Raw genomic sequence first — 26676 nt, 5'->3', positions numbered from 1 at the left:
GGAAACCAACAACATGCTGATGTCAAGGTAAAGTATAAGTAAGGGCACATTCTACCACCCTGACTTTCACATTATCTGCTTCGCCAAAACATTGACACAAACGGGAAGAAAACATCTGTACCACTGGGCACACACTTGTTGAATTAACGTTTCCACATCAATTCAATAAGAAAACGTTGAACCTACGTGGAATAGATGTTAAATTGACGTCTGTGTCCAGTGGCGTGTGCCTCATGGACTGCTGATGACACTACACTACACTGTGAAGACAGACAAACTGTTGCCAGTAGGGCATTTTAGAGACCTGGATATTTGTTACAAATGTATCTTTAGCATATATATTAAATCACAAAGATTGGTGCATGCATACTGTATTTCATTACTGACTTTGTCACTCAAGTTCCAGACCTCAAGCAGTCGAACTGCAACGACAGTAGCCATCGTAGAGCCTTTCCAAAGTCCAACACAGCAGCTGTAACTGCTCAGAGCCCAGACCGATAGTATCTGTCACCGCATTAACACGTTAAGATTACAGGCAGCTCACTATTTACAAGGAGGAAAAAAGCTCCATTATTCAAAGGCCATAGGAGGAGGGCGAACAAAGGAATGCTGGTCAGAGTCAGAGAAGATAATCTTTTTGGACCATCTATCCAATTAACGCAGCCTAATCCCTCTCATTACAAACTGTTCTGGGAACAGGGCCAAGTAACCCATCAGGGACCCGGGAGGATTGTATCACATCTTGCTATGATTAAGATAAAGAGGGAGAAAATTCCACTCTTTAACTGAAGGCAGGTATGCAGGGATATGTCCCCCCCAAAGATTAATTCAGCTTAGATTCAGGTAGGTTGGCTATCTTGGATGGATCTGTGCTGGCTGGGCTGAGGGATGTAAATTAAGTTCTCTTTCAAATGGCTGGTAACTGTTCTGAATGCTCTGATTGTAATTTACAGTTTGGCGAATGGTAACATTTTGATGCTTTCGTCTGAATTCATTGCTTCAGCCTGACAAGTCCATGAGCTGTTGAAAGTTATTTCCAATGGACTTTAGCTGTTCTCAATGAATCAACATCTAGAAACCTCTGGCAAAGGTACTCGGTGTTGATTGAGTTGAGATTGTTATATTTACATTTTTGTCATTTATGAGTGCGTACATTTTTATAATTTTTCCCCATGGAAATCGAACCCGCAACCCTGGCATTGCAAGCACCATGCTCTACAAACTGAGCCACACGCTCTGTAACCATATTGTCTCCAATACTATCATTCACCCTCTTTCACACGCACACACACACACACACACACACACACACACACACACACACCCTGGGCTGGAGAGCAGCCATCTGGTGCAGCTTGTGGCCTGAGACAGTAGCCAGACTCACACTCTTTCGCGCAAACGCACACGCGCACACACACACACACAGTCACGCACACACTTGGAGCCATGGAAGTGTTGCATTATGTAAGACAGCCGACCTGAGGCACAACTCAGGACTCAGTGAGAGCTGTCGTGGTCACGGCGACACGGAGGCTACAGCTGCTCTCTTTAAAAGTGTTGTTGTGCTCACTGCTCAGCCACAGTAGTGGCACTGGACCAAGGGCTCACTGCATACTGCTCAGCCACAGTAGTGGCACTGGACCAAGAGCTCACTGCATACTGCTCAGCCACAGTAGTGGCACTGGACCAAGAGCTCAGCATACTGCTCAGCCACAGTAGTGGCACTGGACCAAGGGCTCACTGCATACTGCTCAGCCACAGTAGTGGCACTGGACCAAGAGCTCACTGCATACTGCTCAGCCACAGTAGTGGCACTGGACCAAGAGCTCACTGCATACTGCTCAGCCACAGTAGTGGCACTGGACCAAGGGCTCACTGCATACTGCTCAGCCACAGTAGTGGCACTGGACCAAGGGCTCACTGCATACTGCTCAGCCACAGTAGTGGCACTGGACCAAGAGCTCACTGCATACTGCTCAGCCACAGTAGTGGCACTGGACCAAGAGCTCACTGCATACTGCTCACCACAGTAGTGGCACTGGACCAAGAGCTCACTGCATACTGCTCAGCCACAGTAGTGGCACTGGACCAAGGGCTCACTGCATACTGCTCAGCCACAGTAGTGGCACTGGACCAAGAGCTCACTGCATACTGCTCAGCCACAGTAGTGGCACTGGACCAAGAGCTCACTGCATACTGCTCAGCCACAGTAGTGGCACTGGACCAAGGGCTCACTGCATACTGCTCAGCCACAGTAGTGGCACTGGACCAAGAGCTCACTGCATACTGCTCAGCCACAGTAGTGGCACTGGACCAAGAGCTCACTGCATACTGCTCAGCCACAGTAGTGGCACTGGACCAAGGGCTCACTGCATACTGCTCAGCCACAGTAGTGGCACTGGACCAAGGGCTCACTGCATACTGCTCAGCCACAGTAGTGGCACTGGACCAAGGGCTCACTGCATACTGCTCAGCCACAGTAGTGGCACTGGACCAAGGGCCGATCTATTTCTACATCGGTTTATTGAGGGACAGACTGATACAAACCTCGCTCATACCACGTTTGAAGTGCCCACATCACATGCACTGGTACCTGACGCACCAGGTTTGTTGTTTTGATAGAACATCACTTTGAAGGGCACAAGAGTGTACAAGAACTATGAAGCGTTAATAATGGCTTACGTGAGCAGCCACAGGCGTATGCTGCATGCACCTATCTGTACAACCTATTTACTGCTCATCATGAACATAGAAGTGCAAGTTGTGATGATGTGACTGTTTTTAGCCAGGCAACGGCTCATAGCAGCATTGCCCTATAGAGCTGCAGCATTAACACGCTTATTCCAGCCATTAACTTCGTTATCGGTTTCCCAAATCGGAGTCCTTCTGCCCGAGTAATGCTCCCTGTGGGTTGTGGATCACGCCAAAGCTGTGTATTAAATGTATTTTGTGCTTTACAATCCCAATCGCTCAGGCCCAATGGTGATCGCTTCACTGCCAATATGCTAATGCACCCTTTAAATTGTTCATCAGTGTTGCAATAAAAAGGATGCTTAATGGGGACGGAGATGATGATGCCGAGATGTGAGGTAGGGATGTCCTTGTATTTATGTGGAATTGAAGGTTCTGCTTTGTAATAGCCAAATGGAATTGGGTTCCTTAGGGAGAGAGTGTGAGCAGAGTGGGAGATATAAACACAACAGATAGAGCGCACGCACGCACGCACACACACACACACACACACACACACTTGTATTTATTAGGGATCCCCATTAGCACTCTTCCTGGGGTCCAAACATATTAAAGCACTTACATTACATATAAAACTAAATATAAAACAGTACATCATTTAACATTATTACACCACTACATATCTACAATACAAAATGTTTAATACCAACAACAAAATCACAATGTATGCGTATGCATGTGTCTGTACCTTTGTGTGTGTCTCTTCACATATACCTTCCATAAGGTATATTTTTACCTGTTTTTTAAAATCTCATTCTACTGTTTTCATCAGTTACCTGATGTGGAATAGAATTCCATGTAGTCATGGCTCTACTGTATGTAGTACTGTGCACCTCCCATAGTCTGTTCTGGACTTGGGTACTGTGAAGAGACCTCTGGTAGCATGTCTTGTGGGGTATGCATGGGTGTCTGAGCTGTGTGCAAGTGTTTTAAACAGACACCTCGGTGCATTCCGCTTGTCAACACCTCATACAAAAACAAGTAGTGATGAAGTAAATCCACTTTGAGCCATGAGAGATTGACATGCATGTCATTAATGTTAGTTCTCTGTGTACTTTTAAGAGCCAGCCGTGATGCCCTGTTCTGAGCCAACTACAAAGTCCCTCTTTGTTGCACCTGACCACACTACTGAACAGTAGTCTAGGGCCTGTAGGACTTGCCTTGTGGATAGTGTTGTTAAAAAGGCAGAGCAGCGCACACAAGTCCATGCCATAGTCACTAACACTGGGCGTCTTGCTGGTGCATGTTCAGAGTTTGTTAGAGTTCAGTTGGCTTTGATGGTAACCATGGCAACTGCCTTAAATTGCAGCAAACTGTGGGACAGGATTTATTGGAACATTTGCATTAATGAACTTGGCTTTACCCCTTACTTCCGTAATTGGGTTTTCAGTGTAGATGCTGTTTCTGTGTTGGTGCTGTGTTGAATCAGGGAGCAGACTTCCCCCATGTGTGAAGTCAGTACTACTGGGGCAGGGAGGTAGGATATTATCATCGTGATAAACAATCTCATTTGTGGCTATGGCTGTTTTCAGACCTTGAAGCATGTCAGGGGGGGGAGACAACCAGTAAAACACGACAATCGCCTGCCATTCTATTCTCTAAGTAAATTTATCTTCCACATCTTTGACCTTTTCATTGACTCCTCTGGGAGATCTATTCTGAATTGCAATGCATGTACATTCATCCTTGTAATGCCCTCTTGCCAGCCTCAAAGGTCTGCTGGTAGAGTAATCTCCATCCAATCTGTCTGACTCAGGTTGATAAGGGTAATACGGTTCAAGCTCACAAAGTGTTCCACAAAGGTTACACGTGTTGACTGCAGCACATTGCTCAGAACAAGAGGACATTGTGTCATTGTGCGCCCGTTTGGTCTACAGAGAACGTGCCTAAGGGACAGCTATCACCAGACACCAAGCCCAGACCAGCATTGATGAATGATGGGAAAAGGAGAGTGAGTGAAAGAGAAACCAAGAGAGAGAGAGGGGGTATGAAAGAATGAGCGAGAGAGAGAGAGAGAGAGAGAGAGAGAGAGAGAGAGAGAGAGAGAGAGAGAGAGAGTACCTACAGAAAGTGAACACCCCAAGCCTAGCTTTGAAGAATGGATGGAGAATGATGGGAAAGGGAGAGTGAGGTGAGAGAGAGTCTTGCAATTGCCTCCACGAAGTAAGACAGACATTCCTCATTATTCAAAGGAAAGTAAAACGTTCAGGTTTCAAACAATTATACTGCCTCAAACTCACATTGTAAAGTGGTTGGTGTTGCGCTGATAGCCTGCCTACCGTTGACTTTAGCCTATGCACTCGAATGGCGGATGGGAGTTGAGATTGAGAAATAAAAATAGCTATTTTTAATCGTAGCCATCAAAAAAACGTTAACACGCGATTGCATTTAGAATTGTAATTTGTGGATGGACGGAGAAGGATGGGAAAGGGGAGAGAGAGAGAGAGAAGGAGTAATAAAAACAAAAGAAAAAACAGAGATGATAATACAGTTCATTATGTTCAAATTAAAGAGATGCTCCATTACTTTTGTATACTTTTTAGACAGTAGTTCTGAAAGTAGCACTCACAAACCAAAAGTGGTCCCCGAAAATGGTGTACTGTGTCACATACGTATTTACCGATACGTGCACCACATATTTTCTCTCTCTCTCTCTCTCTGCTGTGTCCACTGAGCCGTTGCGCCCACCCTACAACTACATTGGATAACGCTGGGCAGGTCTCTTGTTGGCTGTCACTCAAATGTGAGGGGCTGAAGCTCATTGGCTAGAACTCGTGGGGGAAAAATGTAGAGAAAATAGTGCAGCACAGCTTCAAGAAAACAGTCACTTTCAAAGTTGGGATTTTGTGGCTAATTTAGGTCAGGCATTCATTCTGCTCATAGATTGCATGTATGAACTACACATTGACACAGCAGGAGGTTTAAAAAATACTTTCTTAGTCGCCAAAGTACCGGAGCATGTCTTTAAAAACTACAAAGAAAAATAACGAAGTGAAAGAGAGAGAATGAGAAAGAGAGAGAATGAGGAACATGTTATGGACCACTTGGACTATTCTGAGCAGCTAGGGGAGCGGTCGTACTGTGGCTAGCAGTCACAGTCACAATCCCAGACCCAGCTCCACCAGGCAGGCCTGGCTGCTTCTCAGGACCATGATGGGCGGTGGCGCAGTCATGCAGTCAAGCCTGCCAGTAAAGACCACTGCTCTGGCCATGGTCCAGTGAGGAATGCATGCAGAGCTCCTAAGGAGCACCAAGGGTCAGCGAAATGGTGAATACACCCCCTACCATGGCTAGACAACATAAGACATGCACTGAGTGTACGAAACATTAGAAACACCTGCTCTTTCAAATCAGTATACAGTCCATTCGGAGAGTATTCAGGCCCCTTGACATTGTGTTAGGTTTTCAGACTTGTTCTAATTTTTTATTTTTTCCCCTCCATCATTCCTCATAATGTTTGATAATTTATAGAAAATATAAAACGGAAATATCACATTTACATAAGTATTCAGACCCTTTACTCAGTACTTTGTTGAAGCACCTTTGACATTGAGTATTCTTGGGTATGAAGCTACAAGCTTGGCACACCTGTATTTGGGGAGTTTCTCCCACCCTTCTCTGCAGACCCTCTCAAGCTCTGTCAGGTTGGATGGGGAGCGTTGCTGCACAGTCTGGGCTCTGGCTGGGCCACTCAATGACATTCAGAGACTTGTTCCGAAGGCACCCCTGCATTGTCTTGGCTGTGTGCTTAGGGTCGTTGTCCTGTTGGAAGGTGAACCTTTGCCCCAGTCTGTGGTCCTGAGCGCTCTGGAGCAGGTTCTCATCAAGGATCTCTATACTTTGCTCCGTTCATCTTTGCCTCGATCCTGACTAGTCTCCCAGTCCCTGCTGCTGAAAAACATCCCCACAGCATGATGCTGCCAACACCATGATTCACCGTAGGGATAGTGGCAGTATTCCTCCAAACGTGACGCTTGGCATTCAAGCCAAAGCGTTCCATCTTTGTTTCATCAGAACAGAGAATTGCGTTTCTGATGGTCAGTGTCTTTTGGTGCCTTTTGGCAAACTCCAAGCGGGATGTCATGTGCCTTTTGGTGAGGAGTGGCTTCTGTCTGGCCACTCTACCATAAAAACCTGATTGGTGGAGTGACGCAGAAATGGTTGTCCTTCTGGAAAGTTCTCCCATCTCCACAGAGGAACTCTGCAGCTCTGTCAGAGTGACCATCGGGTTCTTGGTCACCTCCTTGTCCAAGGCCGTTTTCCACGATTGCTCAGTTTGTCTGGCCGGCCAGCTCTAGGAAGAGTCTTGGTGGTTCCAAACTTCTTCCATTTAAGAATGATGGAGACCACTGTGTTCTTGGGGACCTTCAATGCTGCAAAAATGTTTTGGTACCCTTCCCCAGATCTGTGCCTTGACCCAATCCTGTCTCGGAGCTCTACGGACAATTGCTTCAACCTCATGGCTTGGTTTTCAGCTCTGACATGCACTGTCAACTGTGGGACCTTATATAGACAGGTGTGTGCCTTTCCAAATTATGTCCAATCAATAGAATTTGCCACAGGTGGACTCCAATCAAGTTGTAGAAATCACAAGGATGATCAATGGAAACAGTAAGCACCTGAGCTCAATTTCGAGTCTCATAGCAAAGGATCTGAATACGTTTTCTCTCTATACAGTTGCAAAAAAAATGTAAAAACCTGTTTTTGCTTTTCATTATGGGGTATTGTGTGCAGATTTATTCGATCCATTTCAGAATAAGGCTGCAACGTAACAAAATGTGGAAAAAGTCAAGGGATCTGAATACTTTCTGAAGGCACTGTAGATGAAGGGGAGGTTAAACAAGAATTTGTAAACCTTCAGACAATTTAGACATAGATTCTGTATGTGTACCATTCAGAAGGTGAATGGGAAAGACAAGGTTTAAATGCATTTGAACAGGGTATGCAAGCAGGTGCCAGGTGCAACGGTTTGACCGTGCCAAGAACTGCAAAGCTACTCGGTGTTCAACAACAGTTTCCCGTGTGACCAGGAATGGTCCACCACCTAAAAGACATCCAGCCAACTTGACACAACTGTGGGAAGCATTGGAGTCAAAATGGGCCAGCATCCTTGTGGAAAGCTTCTGACAACTTGTAGAGTCCATGCCCCAACGAATTGAGACTGTTCTGAGGGCAAAAGGGGGGTGCAACTCAATATTAGGAAAGTGTTCCTAATGTTTTGTTCACTCAGTGTAGTGGGTAAGATACATAGTTAATTCAAGTGGAAAATGTGATATTCGTTCTACATGACAGACGAATTATGAATTATGTGTCTTGCAGCTAAATGGTGATTGCGTGGCGGTGGCGGATTCTGATACGAAAGATGAGTCCCTCAAGTGCACTTACACTGTTAATATGAAAAGCATCAGATGTGAATTGCGGGCCAGGAGCGAGGCAGTAATATAGCACTAGTAAATTACCTATGGCAGAAATGGAAATTACTGTTATGAGTTAGAGTGGTTTAGAGGCACCATTTGTATTCATGAAAACATTATAGAAATTGGCATCAGGCCTCATTCTGAGCTGTATAGTATTTATATTAAAGCCTGGTGGTGCTTTCGGGGGAAAACCATCCTCAGGTTTGTTCAGCTCATGCCTGACTTCAGCGTGTCTGTCTGTGAGACGGATTTATTTGCTCTGTTATAAGGTAAACCCGTCTGAGGTATTAGGTCTGATTGAAATACAGTAGCACGGGTCTTTAGAGGAAAAAAGGTGATTCAATTGTGTGTGTGCGTGCGTGCGTGCGTGTGCATGACATGTCTGTGTCTCAATTGTGGGGGTCGATTTAGTGTAGATTTATGAGGGACACGCTCCTTTACATGTGTGTGAACCTTTGTGTGTACAGCGTGTATAGAGTGAGTGTGTGTTTAGGCCGACATGAAACCTCTGTATGGTTGGGCTTAGTTCAGTAATCTCCACCTGATGTAGTTTAAGGAGAGACAGGCCCCGTCACACTACAGTATGTGTGCCTTCGGGACTCAGACGCACAACCCTGTCTGGCTGTGTAGGGCTGGTTATGGTCGCTTATGGGATAGATTATTAGAAAAGAATAACAGACTGCTAATGCAGTATCTGCTAATGCAATCTCCCTGCGCCATCTTTGAGACTGGCTGCAGATCTGGGGGGGGTGGGGACAGGGAGGAATGCAGAGGGAGGACGGGGCCCTGCAGTCAGCCACGACAGGGTTTAGGGACTCCCTTCCACTACCTGTCTACTACAAAATAGTATGGCTCTGGATAAGCAAGGTGCTTTGGTATGCAGTTCGGGTCTTTGGTTGTTACACTTACAATGCTTACCTGTTTTTACATTTGTATGTACACTTTGTCAACCAACACCAAATCTACAGAAACAATTTGTTCTGGTCTCTGGAAGTGTTCAAGGACAGTGAAATCAACATGTCTTCAGGTATGGAGGAACTTATCTGTACAATTGAAAAGATTAATTCCCGAAAACGCTATATATCCATTTTCAGAAATGTTGGTAAATTTGCTTTTATTGTTTATAGAGAATGGTGTGTTTTTCACTATCTAATAATGGCATAGGGTTGTTCAATGACAGACATGCATTTGTTTAAAATCACTTGATGGTTTCATTTCAGAGTTGTTTTGCAAAATGTAATCAATCCGCCTTACTCTCAGAAATAATAATAGTACTGCTAGGTTTTACACAGTCAAAGGTAACAAATAACAAAAAATAATAATAATGTACAAATGATACATTTATATATAATGATATTATAATTTAATCCAGTAATATGAGATCTGGATGTAAAACATTTACATTTGACATAATTAGTATGTATTAGTATAATTAGTACATAATAGTAATTTAGCAGATGCTCCAGTAAGTGCATTCATTGTGAGATGACAACATATCACAGTCAAATATACAGAATACAAGCATTTCATTAAAACTAAACAATGGATATATAGCGTTTTACAAAAAATGCAATAAAATGTCAAATCAGACACATCTAAAATCAGTAATATTTTACACACACATGAAAAGTACACATAAGCAATCATTTGAGGAAAAAACAAATGTGAAACATTTGTGGTTATTGGAAATAAAAAAAACATTCAGACCTGTTTTATGGGCATTACTTCTGTCTGAACAGGTAACAATTCATGTCCTACTACTTTTCATCGTTTCAAAATATGTAATTGATTATTATAATAGGTTATCTTTTAACATTAATGGGTATCAAGATAACTAAGGGTGAATGACCGACGCCACAACAGTCCACCTGATCTGGTCCCGTGGTAGCTCCCTAACAAAACCAGAATCTTATACACTAGTAGTCACTTTGCAAAAACATGCCAAATTTATCCTTTGCCTGCCTGAATAAAAACACTTTGCCCTCTAATCACAGTGGGGTACTTACGCAACCCTGAGGGACCCCAAGCCAGATAAGACAGGCATAGTGAGGTCTCTGGGAGCCGTCAAACAGTACGAGCTATCCTGCCCTCTATAACTGTCCTTCACTTGGCCTAATCCAGCACTTAGTGTGAGCGGGGGTGTTTTTCATTGTACGTTGTGTGCACATAACAGGTAAACAAGTGGCCATATTGAATCGCCCAACCCAGTCCAGGCAGACAGGCTTATTATTATTCACATCCCAGTATTGCTACTAGCATCGCTGGGCAGGATGCTGTGTTTGCCATTACTGTAATCATCTCCCTGATTGGATTTCAGTTTATTCATCACAGGAGGAGCCGGACTGTGGAGAAGAAACCTTTGGCTGTGCTGATCTGAGTCTTTTTGTTGTGGCTAATCATGCTCCATTGCTATAATCGTGAAACACTTTGCCAGACCAGTGTTTCTGCTTTAAGTTAAGTTCAGCAGTTGGGCTGGAGGGGTTTGGCAGAAATAACTAAATGAAACTAAAACGGGTGACGGCACGTTTTGGATGCGACTCTTGCACGAACGAGAACGCACCATATATGCTCAAAAACCTGCCTGCCTCTACTCCAAGGCAGAAAATAACAAGGGCAGAACCACTTGAATTTTTCTAATACCCAGTAACAGCAGGTCCTCCTAACGTCATCATAGGAGGACCAAGTCATGTACAAAAGCTTGAATCTGCATGTTCTACATTGTTTTGTTGTCATTTGTGCTCCCATACAAGTGCATGTGCAGTCACGCAACGCAATTACGTATGCATCGGCCGCATCAAAACCCACAGGGTAACAGTACACTCGTTACAGTTTAGTTGATATATGACAAACAAGTGAAACTTCTAAGAAGTTCCACTTGAATAAACAAGTCTGAAACCACAGAACTGTGAGAAAGTGCGCTGCCTTGATAGGCCAGTAGAGGGGAGGGGAAGTGGGGAAGTGTTTAGGGAGCGCACCCGCAGCCAGATGCCACAAGGGTCAGAATGCTGAACGGAACATGGCCCTTATTTACGCAGCCCTGCACGCCCTGCCCTGCACGGATGGAACAGCAGGAGCCCTATAAACTGACCAGGACACACACAAATCCACACAGGCACACACACAAAAACACACACAGAGCAGTTTGAAAGCTGTGAGAACCAACTACTTACATGTACAGTACACACTTTATGTACACACACACACACACACACACAATTTATGTTATAAAACATAATGCCTTTAATCGGAGGTCCTCAGGAAACATGTTATTGTATCTTTAGCGAAGTTATCTACACTTTCCCACCATTGACCACCCACATGAAAAAACATGATACTATCTTATAAATACTGAAGTATTTACTGTAGTGTTTTGCGGACTAAACTGTAGTCTTCGCTGTAGTATACTGATGTATACTGTAGTATTTACAGTTAACTATAGTATACAGTGCATTTGGAAAGTATTCAGACCCCTTGTCTCGATCCTCATTTTGTTACGTTACAGCTTTATTCTAAAATGGGTTAACGACAAAGCAGACAGGTTTTTAGAAATGTTTGCAAATGTATCAAAATGTACTCTTAAATTTGACATAAGTATTCAGACCCTTTATTCAGTACTTTCATGGTGCACCTTTGGCAGCGATTACAACCTCGAGTCTTCTTGGGTACAAGCTTGGCACTGCTGTATTTGGGGAGTTCCTCCCATTCTTCTCTGCAGACCCTCTCAAGCTCTGTCAGGTTGGATGGGGAGCGTCACAGCTATTTTCAGGTCTCTCCAGAGATGTTGGATCGGGTTCAAGTCCGAGCTCTGGCTCGGCCACTCAAGGACATTCAGAGACTTGTCCTGAAGCCACTCCTGCATTGTCTTGGCTGTGTGCTTAAGGTCGTTGTCCTGTTGGAAGGTGAACTTTTGCCATAGTCTGAGATCCTGAGCGCTCGGAGCAGGTTTTCATCAAGGATCTCTCTGTACTTTGCTCCATTCCGTTCCCTTGATCCTGACTAGTCTCCGAGTCCCTGCCACTGAAAAACATCCCCACAGCATAATGGTGCCACCACCATGCTTCACCGAAGGGATGGTGCCAGGTTTCCTTCAGACGTGACGGTTGGCATTCAGGCCAAAGAGTTCAACCTTGGTTTCACCAGAACAGAGAATCTTGTTTCTTATGGTCTGAGAGTCCTTTAGGTGCCTTTTGGCAAACTCAAAGCAGAGTAGTAGTAGTACAATTTTACTGTAAGGTGTTGGTTGGCCCCTTCTCAAGTAGCATGTCAAAGTTATGTGCCTTTTACTTCCATCTGGACTACCATAAATGTCTGATTGGTGGAGTGCTGCAGAGATGGTTGTCTTTATGGAAGGTTCTCCCATCTCCACAGAGGAACTCTGGAGCTCTGTCAGAGTAACCATTGGGTTCTTGGTCACCTCCCTGACCAAGGCCCTTCTCCTCCGATTGCTCAGTTTGGCCAGGCGGCCAGCGCTAGGTAGAGTCTTGAAAGATGCCCAGGGTCCCTGCTCATCTGCGTGAACGTGCCTTGGGCATGCTGCTAGGAGGCATGAGGACTGCAGATGTGCACAGGGCAATAAATTGCAATGTCCGTACTGTGAGACGCCCAAGACAGCGCTATAGGAAGACAGGACGGACAGCTGATCGTCCTCATAGTGGCAGGCCACGTGTAACAACACCTGCACAGAGTCGGTACATCTGAACATCACACCTGTGGGACAGGTACAGGATGGAACCAACAACTGCCCAAGTTACACCAGGAATGCACAATCCCTCCATTAATGCTCAGGTCTTTCCGCAATAGGCTGAGAGAGGCTGGACTGAGGGCTTATAGGCCTGTTGTAAGGCAGGTCCTCACCAGACATCACCGGCAAAAAATGTCGCCTATGGGCACAAACCCACCATCGCTGGACCAGATAGGACTGGCAAAAAGTGCTCTTCACTGAAGAGTCACGGTTTTGTCTCACCAGGGTTGATGGTCGGATTCATGTTTATCGTCGATGGAATGAGAGTTACACCGAGGCCTGTACTCTAGAGCAGGATCGATTTGGAGGGTCCGTCATGGTCTGGGGCGGTGTATCACAGCATCATTGGACTGAGCTTGTTGTCATTGCAGGCAGTCTCAACGCTGTGCTCCCTCACAATCCCTCATGTGGTACCCTTCCTGCAGGCTCATCCTGACATGACCCTCCACCATGACAATGCCACCATTTCCTGCAAGACAGGAATGTCAGTGTTCTGCCATGGCCAGCGAAGAGGCCAGATCTCAATCCCATTGAGCGCGTCTGGGACCTGTTGAATCGGAGGGTGAGGACTAGGGCCATTCCTCACAGAAATGTCCGGGAACTTGCAAGTCCCTTGGTGGAGTGACATCTCACAGCAAGATCTGGCAAATCTGGTGCTGTCCATGAGGAGGAGATGCTCTGCAGTACTTAATGCAGCTTGTGACCACACCAGATACTGACTGGTACTTTTGATTTTGACCCCCCCTTTATTCAGGGACACATTATTCCACTTCTGTTAGTCATATGTCTGTGGAACTTGTTCAGTTTATGTCTCAGTTGTTGAACCTTGCTATGCTCATACAAATGTTAAGTTTGCTGAAAATAAACACAGTTGACAGTGAGAGGACATTTCTTTTTTTGCTGAGTTTATATGATCTATACTTGGCATGTAGGTTTCTCTCTAACGGGTGGCACAAATTGGGATGTGGGGGAAGGGGATGGGCAGGGTATATGCAAATTAAACACTGTAGTATTTACTATAGTTAAAACAAATGTAGTGTTTTTGCAGACATTACTGTAGTAATGATTGAGGGATACACATGATTGAGGGATACTACAGCATGTAGTAGCGCTGTCCCCGACTACAAAAATCTTTGTTGACCAAAAGTCATCTGTTCTTTGGACCACTCGATTGGTAGTATTTTCAAACATCAAATATACTGTAGACATTCCCTATGATTTTTTAAATAAAAACAACTATATGAATTGAGCTTGTCTGATGCTTTAAATCAAATCAAATTGTATTAGTCACATGCACCTAATACAACAGGTGTAGACCATACAGTGATATTCTTACTTACAAGCCCTTAACCAACAACAGAGTTTTAAGAAAATACCCCCCAAAATTAAAATAGTCTAGGTAGAAATATTAGTGTTCAGGAGTCTTATGGCTTGGGGGTAGAAGCTGTTTAGAAGCCTCTTGGACCTAGACTTGGCGCTCCGGAACCGCTTGCCGTGCGGTAGCATAGAGAACAGTCTATGACTAGGGTGGCTGGAGTGTTTGAACATTTTTAGGGCCTTCCTCTGACACCACCTGGTATAGAGGTCCTGGATGGCAAGAAGCTTGGCCCCAGTGATGTACCGGGCTGTACGCACTACCCTCTGTAGTGCCTTGCAGTCGGAGAACGGGCAGCTGCCATACCAGGCAATGATGCAACCCATCAGGATGCTCTCGATGGTGCAGCTGTAGAACCTTTAGAGGATCTGAGGACCCATGCCAAATCTTTTCAGTCTCCTGAGGGGAATAGGTTTTTCGTGCCCTCTACATGACTGTCTTGGTGTGCTTGCACCATGTTAATTTGTTGGTGATGTGGACACCAACAAACTTGAAGCTCTCAACCTGGTCCACTACAGCCCCTTCGATGAGAATGCAGGTGTGCTCGGTCCTCCTTTTCCTGTAGTCCACAATCATCTCCTTTGTCTTGATCATATTGAGGGAGAGGTTGTTGTCCTTGCACCACACAATCAGGTCTCGGACCTCCTCCCTATAGGCTGCCTCGTCGTTGTTGGTGATCAGGCATACCACTGTTGTGTCATCGGCAAACTTGATGGTGTTGGAGTCGTCCCTGGCCGTGCAGTCATGAGTGAACAGGGAGTACAGGAGGGGACTGAGGGGTCCCCGTGTTGAGGATCAGTGTGGCGGATATCTATGCTTACCACCTGGGGGTGGCCCGTCAGGAAGTCCAGGATCCAGTTGCAGAAGGAGGTGTTTAGTCCCAGCTTTGAGCTTTGAGAGCACTATGGTGTTGAACGCTGAGCTGTAGTCAATTAATAGCATTCTCACACAGGTGTTATTTTTGTCCAGATGTGAAAGGGCAGTGTGGGAGTGCAATAGAGATTGCATCATCTGTGGATCTGTTGGGGCAGTATGCAAATTGGGTTGGGTCTAGGGTTTCTGTGATGATGGTGTTCATGTGAGCCATGACCAGCCTTTCAAAGCACTTCATGGCGACAGACGAGAGTGTGACGGGTCGGTAGTCATTTAGGCAGTTTACCTTAGTGTTCTTGGGCACAGGGACTATGGTGGTCTCCTTGAAACATGTTGGTATTACAAATTCAGACAGGGAGAGGTTGAAAATGTCAGTGAAGCCATTTGCCAGTTTGTCAGCGTATGCTCGGAGTACACGTCCTGGTAATCAGTCTGGGCCTGCGGTGTTGTGAATGTAGACCTGTTTAAAGGTCTTACTCACATCTCCTGCAGAGAGTGTGATCCCACAGTCGTCCGGAACAGCTGATGGTCTCATGCATGTTTCAGTGTTACTTGCCTAGAAGCGAGCATATAAGTTATTCAGCCCGTCTGGTAAGCTCGTGTCACTGGGCAGCTCTAGGCTCTGCTTCCCTTAGTAGGCTGTAGTAGTTTGAAAGCACTGCCACATCCGACGAGCGTCGGAGCCAATGTAGTATGTTTCGATCTTAGTGCTGTTTGATGAGAAGTAAACATTACTTTGAGAAGCTCCACAGCTCATTAGTGGTGGTGCAATAAGCCAATCAGAAATACTATCAGATCCTCAAATTGGCACATTTATATGCCTAAGTTTGCGCGCAGGCAAGGTAGCCTATAGGTCAACTTCATGCATGCGAGTCCTTAATCAATATTGACAGGAGCTCTCCAAACAAAAGACAATGACTAAATTGACAAAAATCATAAATGGAATGAAACAAACCAAAACTTGATTCCAAATGTGTTATTTCATATTTCATAGTTTTGATGTCTTCACAATTATTCTACAAAGTAGAAAATACATGATTATGTATGTAGAGTAATAGCGAAGACATCAAAACCAGGAAATAACACCTAGGGAATCATGTAGTAACCAAAAAAGGATAACAGCCTTGCACACTCTTGGTAAACTCTCAACCAGCTTCAGGAGGTAGTCACCTGTAATGCATTTCAATTAACAGGGGTGCTTTGTTCAAAGTGAATTTATGGAATTTCTTTCCATCTTAATGCGTTTGAGCCAATCAGTTGTGTTGTGACAAGGTAGGGGTGGTATACAGAAGATAGCCTTATTTGGTAAAGGACCAAGTCCATATTATGGCAAGAACAGCTCAAATAAGCAAAGATAAACTACAATCCATCTTTACTTTAAGACATGAAGGTCTGTCAATACGGAAGATTTCAAGAACTTAGAAAGTTTAATCAAGTGCTGTTGCAAAAAACATCAAGCAATATGATAAAACTGTCTCTCATTCAGACTGCCACAGGAACAGAAGAGCCAGAGTTACCTCTGCTGCAGTTCAAGTAACAGACACATCTCAACATCAACTGTTCAGAGGAGACTGCGTGAATCAGGCCTTCATGGTCGATTTGCTGCAAAGAAACCACTACTAAAGGACACCATTAAGAAGAAGAGACTTGCTTGGGTCGAGAAACATGAGCAACGGACATTAGACCGGTGGAAATCTGTATTTTGGTATGATGAGTCCAAATTTGAGATTTTTGGTTCCAATCTCCGTGTCTTTGTGAGACAGAGTAGGTGAACGGATGATCTCTGCATGTGTAGTTCTCAACGTAACGCATAGAGCAGGAGGTGTGATGGTGTGGGAATGCTTTGCGGGTGACACTGTCAATGATTTATTTAGAATTCAAGGCACACTTAACCAGCATGGCCAACACAGTATTCTGCAGCGATACGCCATCCCATCTGGTTTGCGCATTTGTTTTTCAACAGGACAATGACCCAACAAACCTCCAGGCTGTGTAAGGGCTATTTGACCAAGAAGGAAAGCCTCCACAATCACCCAACCTCAACACAATTGAGATAATTTGGGATGAGTTGGATCACAGAGTAAAGGAAACGCATCCAACAAGTGCTCAGCATATGTGGGAACTCCTTCAAGACTGTTGGAAAAGCATTCCAGGTGAAGCTGGTTGAGAGAATGCGAAGCTGTCATCAAGGCAAAGGGTGACTACTTTGAAGAATCTAAAACATATTTTGATTGGTTTAACACTTTTTTGGTTACTACATGATTCCATATGTGTCATTTCATAGTTTTGATGTCTTCACTATTACTCTACAATGTAGAAAATAGTACAAATAAAGAAAAACCCTTGAATGGACATGTGTTCAAAAACTTTTGACGGGTAGTGTGTATATACAGTTGAAGTCGGAAGTTTACATAGACTTAGGTTGGAGTCATTAAAACTCGTTTTGCAACCACTCCACACATTTCTTGTTAACAAACTATTGTTTGGCAAGTTAGTTAGGACATCTACTTTGTGCATGACACAAATCATTTTTCCAACAACTATTTACAGACAGATTATTTCACTGTATCACAATTCCAGTGGGTCAGAAGTTTACATACACTAAGTTGACTGTGCCTTTAAACAGCTTGGAAAATTCCAGAAAATGATGTCATGGCTTTAGAAGCTTCTGAGGTGTACCTGTGGATGTCTGGAGGTGTACCTGTGGATGTCTTTCAAGGCCTACCTTCAAACTCAGTGCCTCTTTGCTTGACGTAAAACAATAAATAAAATAAAATAAAAAGAAATCACCCAAGACCTCAGAAAAAAATATCGACCTACACAAGTCTGATTCATCCTTGGGAGCAATATCCAAACGCCTGAAGGTACCACGTTCATTTGTACAAACAATAGTATGAAAGTATAAACACCATGGGACCATACAGCCGTCATACCTTTCAGTATGGAGAAGCTTTCTGTCTCCTAGAGATGAATGTACTTTGGTGCGAAATGTGCAAATCATTCCCAGAACAACAGCAAAGGACCTTGTGAAGATGCTGGAGGAAACAGGCACAAAAGTATCAATATCCACAGTAAAACGAGTCCTATATCGATTTAACCTGAAAGGCCGCTCAGCAAGGAAGAAGCCACTGCTCCAAAACCACCATAAAAAAGCCAGACTACAGTTTGCAACTGCACATGGGGACAATCTGGTCTGATGAAACAAAAATAGAACTGTTTGGGCATAATGACGTTTGGTGGTAAAAGGGGCAGGCTTGCAAGCCAAAGAACAGCATCCCAACCGTGAAGCACGGTTGTGGCAGCATCATGTTGTGGGGGTGCTTTGCTGCAGGAGGGACTGGTGCACTTCACAAAATAGATGGCATCATGAGAAAGGAAAATTATGTGGCTATATTGAAGCAACATCTCAAGACATCAGTCAGGAAGTTAAAGCTTGGTCGCAAATGGGTCTTCCAAGTGGACAATGACCCCAAGCATACCTCCAAATTTGTGGCAAAATGGCTTAAGGACAACAAAGTCAAGTCAAACTCAATCCTATTGAAAATTTGTGGGCAGAACTGAAAACGCATGTGCGAGCACAGAGGCCTACAAACCTGACTCAGTTACACCAGCTCTGTCAGGAGGAATGGGTCAAAATTCACCCAACTTATTGTGGGAAGCTTGTGGAAGGCTCCCCAAAACATTTGACCAGAGTTAAACAATTTAAAGGCAATGCTACCAAATAATAATTGAGTGTATCTAAACTTCTGACCCACTGGGATTGCGGTGAAAGAAATAAAAGCTGACAGAAATAATTCTCTCTACTATTATTCTGACATTTCACATTCTTAAAATAAAGTGGTGATCCTAACTGACCTAAGACAGGGGATTTTTACTAGGATTAAATGTCATGAATTGTGAAAAACTGAGTTTAAATGTATTTGGCTAAGGTGTATGTAAACTTCCGACTTTAACCGTATATATATTTGTTAATGCTCTACCAAAACAATCTCAGCCAACAGCCTAACGACAAAACAATCAACCAGTTGACTAATTGGGGTCAGCCCTAGTGTGTAGAATAGTATTCTACAGAATTCTATAGTAAGTACTGTAGTATTCTAAAGTAAGCTGTAGTATTTTTCATGTGGGCATTGACTCTCTATTGCAGTCAATCCATGGGAATTGATTACATAATACAGGCAAGCAATACAATAACCTCAGTGATGGACAGCCAGGCAGGCATCCACCTCCCAGGGAACAAGCTACAACAGAATGGCATGATACATAACACTACAATCTGTCTATTCTAGCCACTGTGTATCCTTGACTTAACTTCAAACTGTTTCAAACTACACACGGCCTCGTGTCCTGAACATTTCCTGTACGACTGCCTGATCCAACCCTGAAGGTTGTTTTTTCAGATTATGTGTATACAAGAAAAATACAATGTTCCTTACAACGATAAACTATCGTTTCGATGCCAGCATAGAACTGAGTAGTACATTTACTAGCCTGGTCCCAGATCTGTTTGTTCCAACTCCTATGGTCATTGTTATGCCGATGGCAAGACAGCATAAACAGATCTGGGACCAGGCTAGTGCATTCCCCAGAAGGCTGTGAAATAAGCAGTGGTCTGACGCTCCACAGCAGCATGCACCTCATTAGCTAATCTAATTTGCAAAGCAGGGCCTGAAACCCTGCTAAAGAAGAGAGAGGCAGGGGGTGACGTCAACTCCCAAACCACCAGAAAAACAGCTCTACTGCAGCCCACAGCGGAAGAAGTTGGTATGTAAAGAAGTTGTGTGAAGACGGTTCCATTTTGGAACCTTGCTGATGTATGGAACACAGAACAAAATTGAGGAGGGAATTCTGGAACTCTGAGAAGTAGTGTTTGGGCTGGGAGGAAGGATACAGAGGTAATAAGGTTGGGTGCTTTTGATGCTGTACTTCTTTTCAGAGGTATTCACAGAAATGTTTTGCGTGACAGTAATATCCAGTCCTTTTCATATAATTTCCCACTACCTCCATCATCTTTTGTGATGTCCTTTTTTTGTGACTGAAAGCAAATGTATATATATATATAAACACACACACACACACACATATATATTACTTGTCTACAATGTAGCTGGTGGCTGTTGAAAGGGAATAACTGGAGCCATTGTCTGGACCCACTGAGGGAGACTGAAGATGCATGGGCAAATGCGTCAGAGCAGAGCTACTGACGGACATACAGGGGCCGCTCTCTCTTTCTCCATCTCCTTCCATCGCTCTCTCTCTTTGTTACCTTACCTGACCACTTTGGTTCCTCCTCTTATGGCCTGCATATCAATTATACACCCAGTGTTCATGTACGAAGCCAGGTTGATCTCTGAGAACTCTGCCTGTGAAACAAGGAGAAAAACACCACGCTGATTATACACATTATTCACTGGGGGATAGAAGTAGCAAATTACTGTAAAACACCATTTCCATTTGGTGTATATAGGCCTGAATCAACAACATAAAACAGTCCTCTAACTTTTCAACACTAACATAAAAGCCACCTGCCCTTTCCTATGGCTTTCTGTAAAATAATTGAACTGTATGAGAGTAAAACATTCCACACGCACACGCACACGCACACACACACACACTCACACTCACACTCACACTCACACTCACACTCACACTCACACTCACACGCACTCGCACACGCACACGCACGCGCACACGCACACACACACACACACACACACACACACACACACACACACACACACACACACACACACACACACACTAATGTTGCCACACTTGGATGTGAGTGGGAATCATCAACGTTCAAAATAGTTTGCAGCAGAAAACACCCATCACTCAGAATCTATGATGTCATGTGTAAGTGAGTGGTGTGATAGGCTCTACCACTTAAGCTCCAGTCACCCCTTCTCTAGGGGCATGAGGGGCCATAGAAATAGTTACAATAACGAGAAACACCAAGTCAAGGAGGCCACAATGAGAGGTAATACTACGTCTATGTGAGGGGTTGGAGAGAGAGAGAGAGAGAGAGAGAGAGAGAGAGAGAGAGAGAGAGAGAGAGAGAAAGAGAAAGAGAAAGAGATACAGAGAGATACAGAGCCAGAGAGGGGAGACAGATAGACTAATCAAGTTATCCAGAGTCTGTCTGTGGCCTCTCGGAGAGGACAGGACAGCAGAGGCCTTGTGACAGGGAGGGAGGCTTTAGCCCAGGCAGCTACTTAATGACTTGATCAAACTCCCAGGCAGAGCAGAGATCCTCTCTGGAGGGGAAGGGACACTGCAGCTTGGCCTGTCTGGGAGAGAGCTCTGGGAACAGAGGGACTACAATGGGGCATTAGGGGCCAAGTGCCTTCATTGTCTCTTATGTAATTACAAGTTAGAAAAAGATTTGCTCCAGAGATTTAACTCCCATGAATCTGTTTTTTTTAGTCTCTCAATGGCTGACTGTGTTCTCAGGACAGTACCTCGCAAGGAGACACGTGCATATTGTGCCTAAATGTTATAAATTCATAACAGATTCCAAATCTACCTACATCTGCTTCAGCCCAGACACAGATCACATACATGATTAGCTATTGGTACATTTTGCTGCAAGGTAAATAGTGTACAATCAGGCACTTGCACAATGACTGTGGCCCAGTGGGGAACTTGTTATTGAGACACACATCCTCTATGTATGGAATGTCTGCTAAAGTGTGGTCTGATAAAACACACCATATTTATGCTAGAGAACCACAGACACAGACAGGCCAATGAATGATGCTGTCCTAAGCCAGCAATCAGGAAGGAATTAAACACTACATTTAAAATATATTTTACATATTTTTTCAAATCATGATAAAATAACAGAATCACTGCAGTCATTTCAGTTTGGGGTTTTGTTTGATCATATGCTGGGTTCACGTCGTTGTTTTTGGCCTTGATGACCTTGTATGGGTGTTGGTACCCTAAAAGATTTAGCTTCACTGAGGGCCAAAAAGCTAATGAACCATAAAGAAAATACAACATTCCTGCCTTACTTTACTATGAACATGCTTCCAACATGTTAGCTCTGTGGAGATGGGGAGGCCAGTCTACTTGGGATGGAAGGAGAGGTGAGGGTTAGGTGTCAAATGTCAAGAAGGATCGGTTTCAGTACGTATACTGCAGTGTGTGATGTTACAGAGTTAGAGTAGAGCTCGTCTCAGGCCCTCCAAGTCCTAGCTAGGTGCTCCCATTAGAAGTTATGAACCAAAAGCCCCAGAGAGAGATCCGTAAGAGCTTGACCTCGGAACAGCAAGTTGTTGACCTCCGACTTCTAGTGGTAACATTTGCCAGACTTAACATCACTTTGACGAATGTAGCGTGACACTAAGGCAGGCATGTTAATGGGTCCTCAATGTGTAGTCCTGCAACTTTTCTACTATGAAAAATTCAATTTGGCGGACCTGGTTGACTCCCAAACACAATTTTACAGAGAGCGTGTTGGTGATATAATTTGTCATATGAGGAACCTACATGGGCTCGTGGTGGACCAAATTCAATAATTCACTCTTCCTATAGGCTACATAGTTAAACAATGAGTTACTCATTTAAATAAACAAGCTGCGCTGAGGGTACAAAACATTATGAACTCTCCGTGGTGTAGATTGACGAGGTGAATCAAGACGAAAGCTATGATCACTTATTGATCTCACGTGTTAAATCCACTTCAAATCAGTGTAGATGAAGGAAGACAGGTGAAAGAAGGCTTGAGACAATTGAGACATGGATTTTGCAAAACAAAAATATTTATGTGCCTTTTAATGGGGTATGGTAGTAGGTGTCACGTGCACCAGTTTGTGTCAAGAACTGCAACGCTGTTGGATTTTTCACGCTCAACAGTCTCCTGTGTGTATCAAGAATGGTCCACCACCCAAAGGATATGCAGCCAACTTTGGAGTCAACATGGGCCAGCATCCCTGTGGAACGCTTTCGACACCTTGTAGAGTCCATGACCCGATGAATTGAGTCTGTTCTGAGGACAAAAAGCCACAAAATGTCGTTCGAACATGTGCTGTGCAAATAGAAAAACAAAAGCCACCTGTGCAGGCATTGTACTTGGCCGATGAACGTGGATGACAAGAACTCCCAGGAACATGGATGACTTAAAGTTCAGGCAATGTGAGTTCGGCCTCTGAGGTATTGATGGAGAAAAATGAGCTTGTTTTCTAACCTGAGAAGCACTCTGAGACCTCACTGATATGTGTCAATCTCGAAAAGGCCATAACTTGAAGAGACCATTACTTTCCTTAACTTCCAGTGTTTGTTGTTTTGTGAGGCGCCAGCGTTGCTCTTCAGCTATCTTTCTGGGTCTCTGCAGAGTGGATACTTTGTAGGAAAGGATGCAGGCCAAAGCCTCCATTTACTTGAATAGAAAACAGTGTCTTCTGTACAGTTTATTGCAACCAATATACTCCAGAATCCTATTCAAAATGCTCAATTGTGGCCAGCACAAACAAAGAAGTATGGGGGAGTATGTCTTCCTCGTTTGTTTGTTTCCAGAACAATGTGCCAACTTAACAAAACAGTATTTTTTTCTGAAAAAAAAATACCCCCTCTTTTTATTTATTGTGTTGCGCTTACAGAGGAGAAGAAGAGAGCAGGGGGCGAGTAAATTCCCTAATCTCATTTACGGGACAGCAAGGCGCCACTCACTCTCAATGCGCCTCAAAGACACAACACACTAGAACTTGGCTCCCTTCCTCTCCTCAGCTCCTCTCCACTGATACCCGCCTCTCAACGAAACATCTGTGTGCTCGGCACAATGCTTTACCATCACCAAGAAAGACTCTTAAAAGACGTAACACACACACACAGAGGTGCTAACTTTCTCACACACACACACACACACACACACACACACACACACACACACACACACACACACACACACACACACACACACACACACACACACACACACACACACACACACACACACACAAATGCACAGAGAATCGCGCACAGAGAATCGCGCACAGAGAATCGCGCACAGAGAATCGCACACATCTACACACACGCCACACAACCCAGTATACAGATCTGCAACTTATCCCCCTGGCAAATTGCAATCCCTCAGCAGGGGCCTACATTGACATTTGCTGTGACCAGATAAAACCAGAAGAGTGGGCTAGTTTCTGGCAACAACCAAAAACGCTCCACAACTCCTGCTATTGGCTGGCTGGCTCGGGGGGCCCTCTGTCATTGGACAGTTATGGATGAGCCGTTTTTGTGACTGGGGCGAGTGCCCGGGACACAGGGCCCGTTCGACAGTGCCATGGTTACCATCAGGGTAATAGATTCAGATTTGTGTTCGAGCAGCTCTCACCCTGGGAAAGGAAAACAGGACAGGATACATTTGAACTGCCTTCTCTCCCCTTAAACTGCCCCCCAGCACACGATTCTTCTTTCCTCTCTAACCGCCACTGGGGTCATTTAACGCTGGATCTCTGTGTTAGAGTTGCAGTATTCTAAATGTGCCAGGAGGCTGCAGTACAGGTCTTTGATGCTGGTGTCCGACATACCAAGCAGTCGGGCCAGAGAGCCATCTTTCTAGGACAATTCAATGAGTGCCTAAATGATACTCACACCAAATCTCCCACAACCTGTTAATATTCGAGGAACAGGATCTGAAGTGGTAACTGTCCTATATGTGTTTGTTTTTAAAACCATACCCTGGCCTCAAGAAGAGTGTTCCATGACTTAACTGATTAAAGTCTCTCTAGTGGCTCTGTAGTGTTCCATCCTTGAAGCTGCCTTGGTCAAATCTGGACTTGAGATAGAGTGCACGTGCATATCTCAAACTTGTGCACGAATTTGTGTGTCAAATCCAATTTGATTTGTCACATGCGACAAATACAACAGGAGTAGACCTTACAGTGAAATGCTTACTTAAAAGCCCTTAACCAATTACGCAGTTAAGAAAAATACCTTCAAATAATATGAAATAAAAGTAACAAATAATTAGAGAGCAGCAGGAAAATAACAATAGCGAGGCTATACACAGGGGGTACCGGCACAGAGTCAATGTGCGGGTGCACTGGTTAGTCAAGGTAATTGAGGTAATATGTACATGTAGGTAGAGTTATTAAAGTGACTATGCAGACAATAACAGAGAGTAGCAGCAGCGTAAAAGAGGGGGATAGTCTGGGTAGCCATTTGATTAGATGTTCAGGAGTCTTATGGCTTGGGGGTAGAAGCTGTTTAGAAGCCTTTTGGTCCTAGACTTGGCGCTCCGGTACCGCTTGCCATGCGGTAGCAGAGAGAACAGTCTATGACAAGGGTGGCATTCCTGCCAGTGATGTACTGGGCCGTTCTCACTACACTCTGTAGTGTCTTGCGGTCAAAGGCCGGGCAGTTGCCATACCAGGCAGTGATGCAACCAGTCAGGATGCTTTCGATGGTGCAGCTGTCGAACTTTTTCAGGATCTGAGGACCCATACCAAATCTTTTCAGTCTCCTGAGGAGTAATACGTTTTGTTGTGCCCTCTTCACGACTGTCTAGGTGTGTTTGGACCATGTTAGTTTGTTGGTGATGTGGACGCCAAGGAATTTGAAGCTCTCAACCTGCTCCAGTACAGCCCGTCGATGAGAATGCAGGCGTGCTCAGTCATCCTTTTCCTGTAGTCCACAATCATCTCCTTTGTCTTGAGGTCATGTCTCTGACCTCCTCACTATAGACTGTCTCGTCGTTCTCGGTGATCAGGCCTACCACTGTTGTGTCATCGGCTTACTTAATGATGGTGTTCGAGTCGTGCCTGGCCGTGCAGTCATGCGTGAACAGCTCCCGAGTGGCGCAGCGGTCTAAGGCACTGCATCTCAGTGCAAGATGCATCACTAGTTGGGGCGGCAGGTAGCCTAGTGGTTAAAGCATTGGGCCAGTAACCGAAAGGTTTCTAGATCAAAAGCCCAAGCTGACAAGGTAAAAATCTGTTGTTCTGCCCCTGAACAAGGCAGTTAACCCACTGTTCCTAGACTGTCATTGTAAATAAGAATTTGTTCTTAACTCACTTGCCTAGTTAAATAAAGGTTACATTAAATAAACTACAGGCCATGGTTTGAATCCAGGCTGCATCACATCTGGCAGTAATTGGGAGTCCCATAGGACGGTGCACAATTGCCCCAGGGTCGTTCAGGTTTGACTCGGGTAGGCCGTCATTGTAAATAAGAATTTGTTCTTAGCGTACTTGCCTAGTTAAAAAAGGTTAAAATATATATATTTAGTACAGGAGGGGACTGAGCACACACCCCTGAGGGGCCCCTGTGTTGAAGATCAGCATGATGGTTGTGTTGTTATCTACCCTTACCACCTGGGTGCGGGACATCCAGGATCCAGTTGCAGAGGAAGGTGTTTAGTCCCAGGGTCCTTAGCTTAGTGATGAACTTTGAGGGCACGATGGTGTTGAACACTGAGCTGTAGTCAATTAATAGCATTCTCACATAGGTGTTCCTTTTGTCCAGATGTGAAAGGGCAGTGTGGAGTGCAATAGAGATTGCATCAT

At 44.5% G+C, this 26676-nt stretch overlaps 1 protein-coding gene across 1 annotated transcript in view; it reads right to left on the bottom strand.

The window, feature by feature from the left end:
• Positions 1 to 26676, bottom strand: part of LOC135514760 (synapsin-3-like) — a 134360-nt gene that overhangs the window by 69031 nt on the left and 38653 nt on the right. Inside the window, exon 4 of the mRNA XM_064938327.1 lies at positions 20429 to 20520. Coding sequence (XP_064794399.1) covers positions 20429 to 20520 — 92 coding nt within the window. The remainder of the gene's footprint in view (positions 1 to 20428; positions 20521 to 26676) is intronic.

This window comes from Oncorhynchus masou, chromosome 26 (genome assembly GCF_036934945.1).
Source record: "Oncorhynchus masou masou isolate Uvic2021 chromosome 26, UVic_Omas_1.1, whole genome shotgun sequence".
Lineage (NCBI taxonomy): Eukaryota > Metazoa > Chordata > Actinopteri > Salmoniformes > Salmonidae > Oncorhynchus > Oncorhynchus masou.
This window is presented reverse-complemented; position numbering and strand designations above follow the sequence as displayed.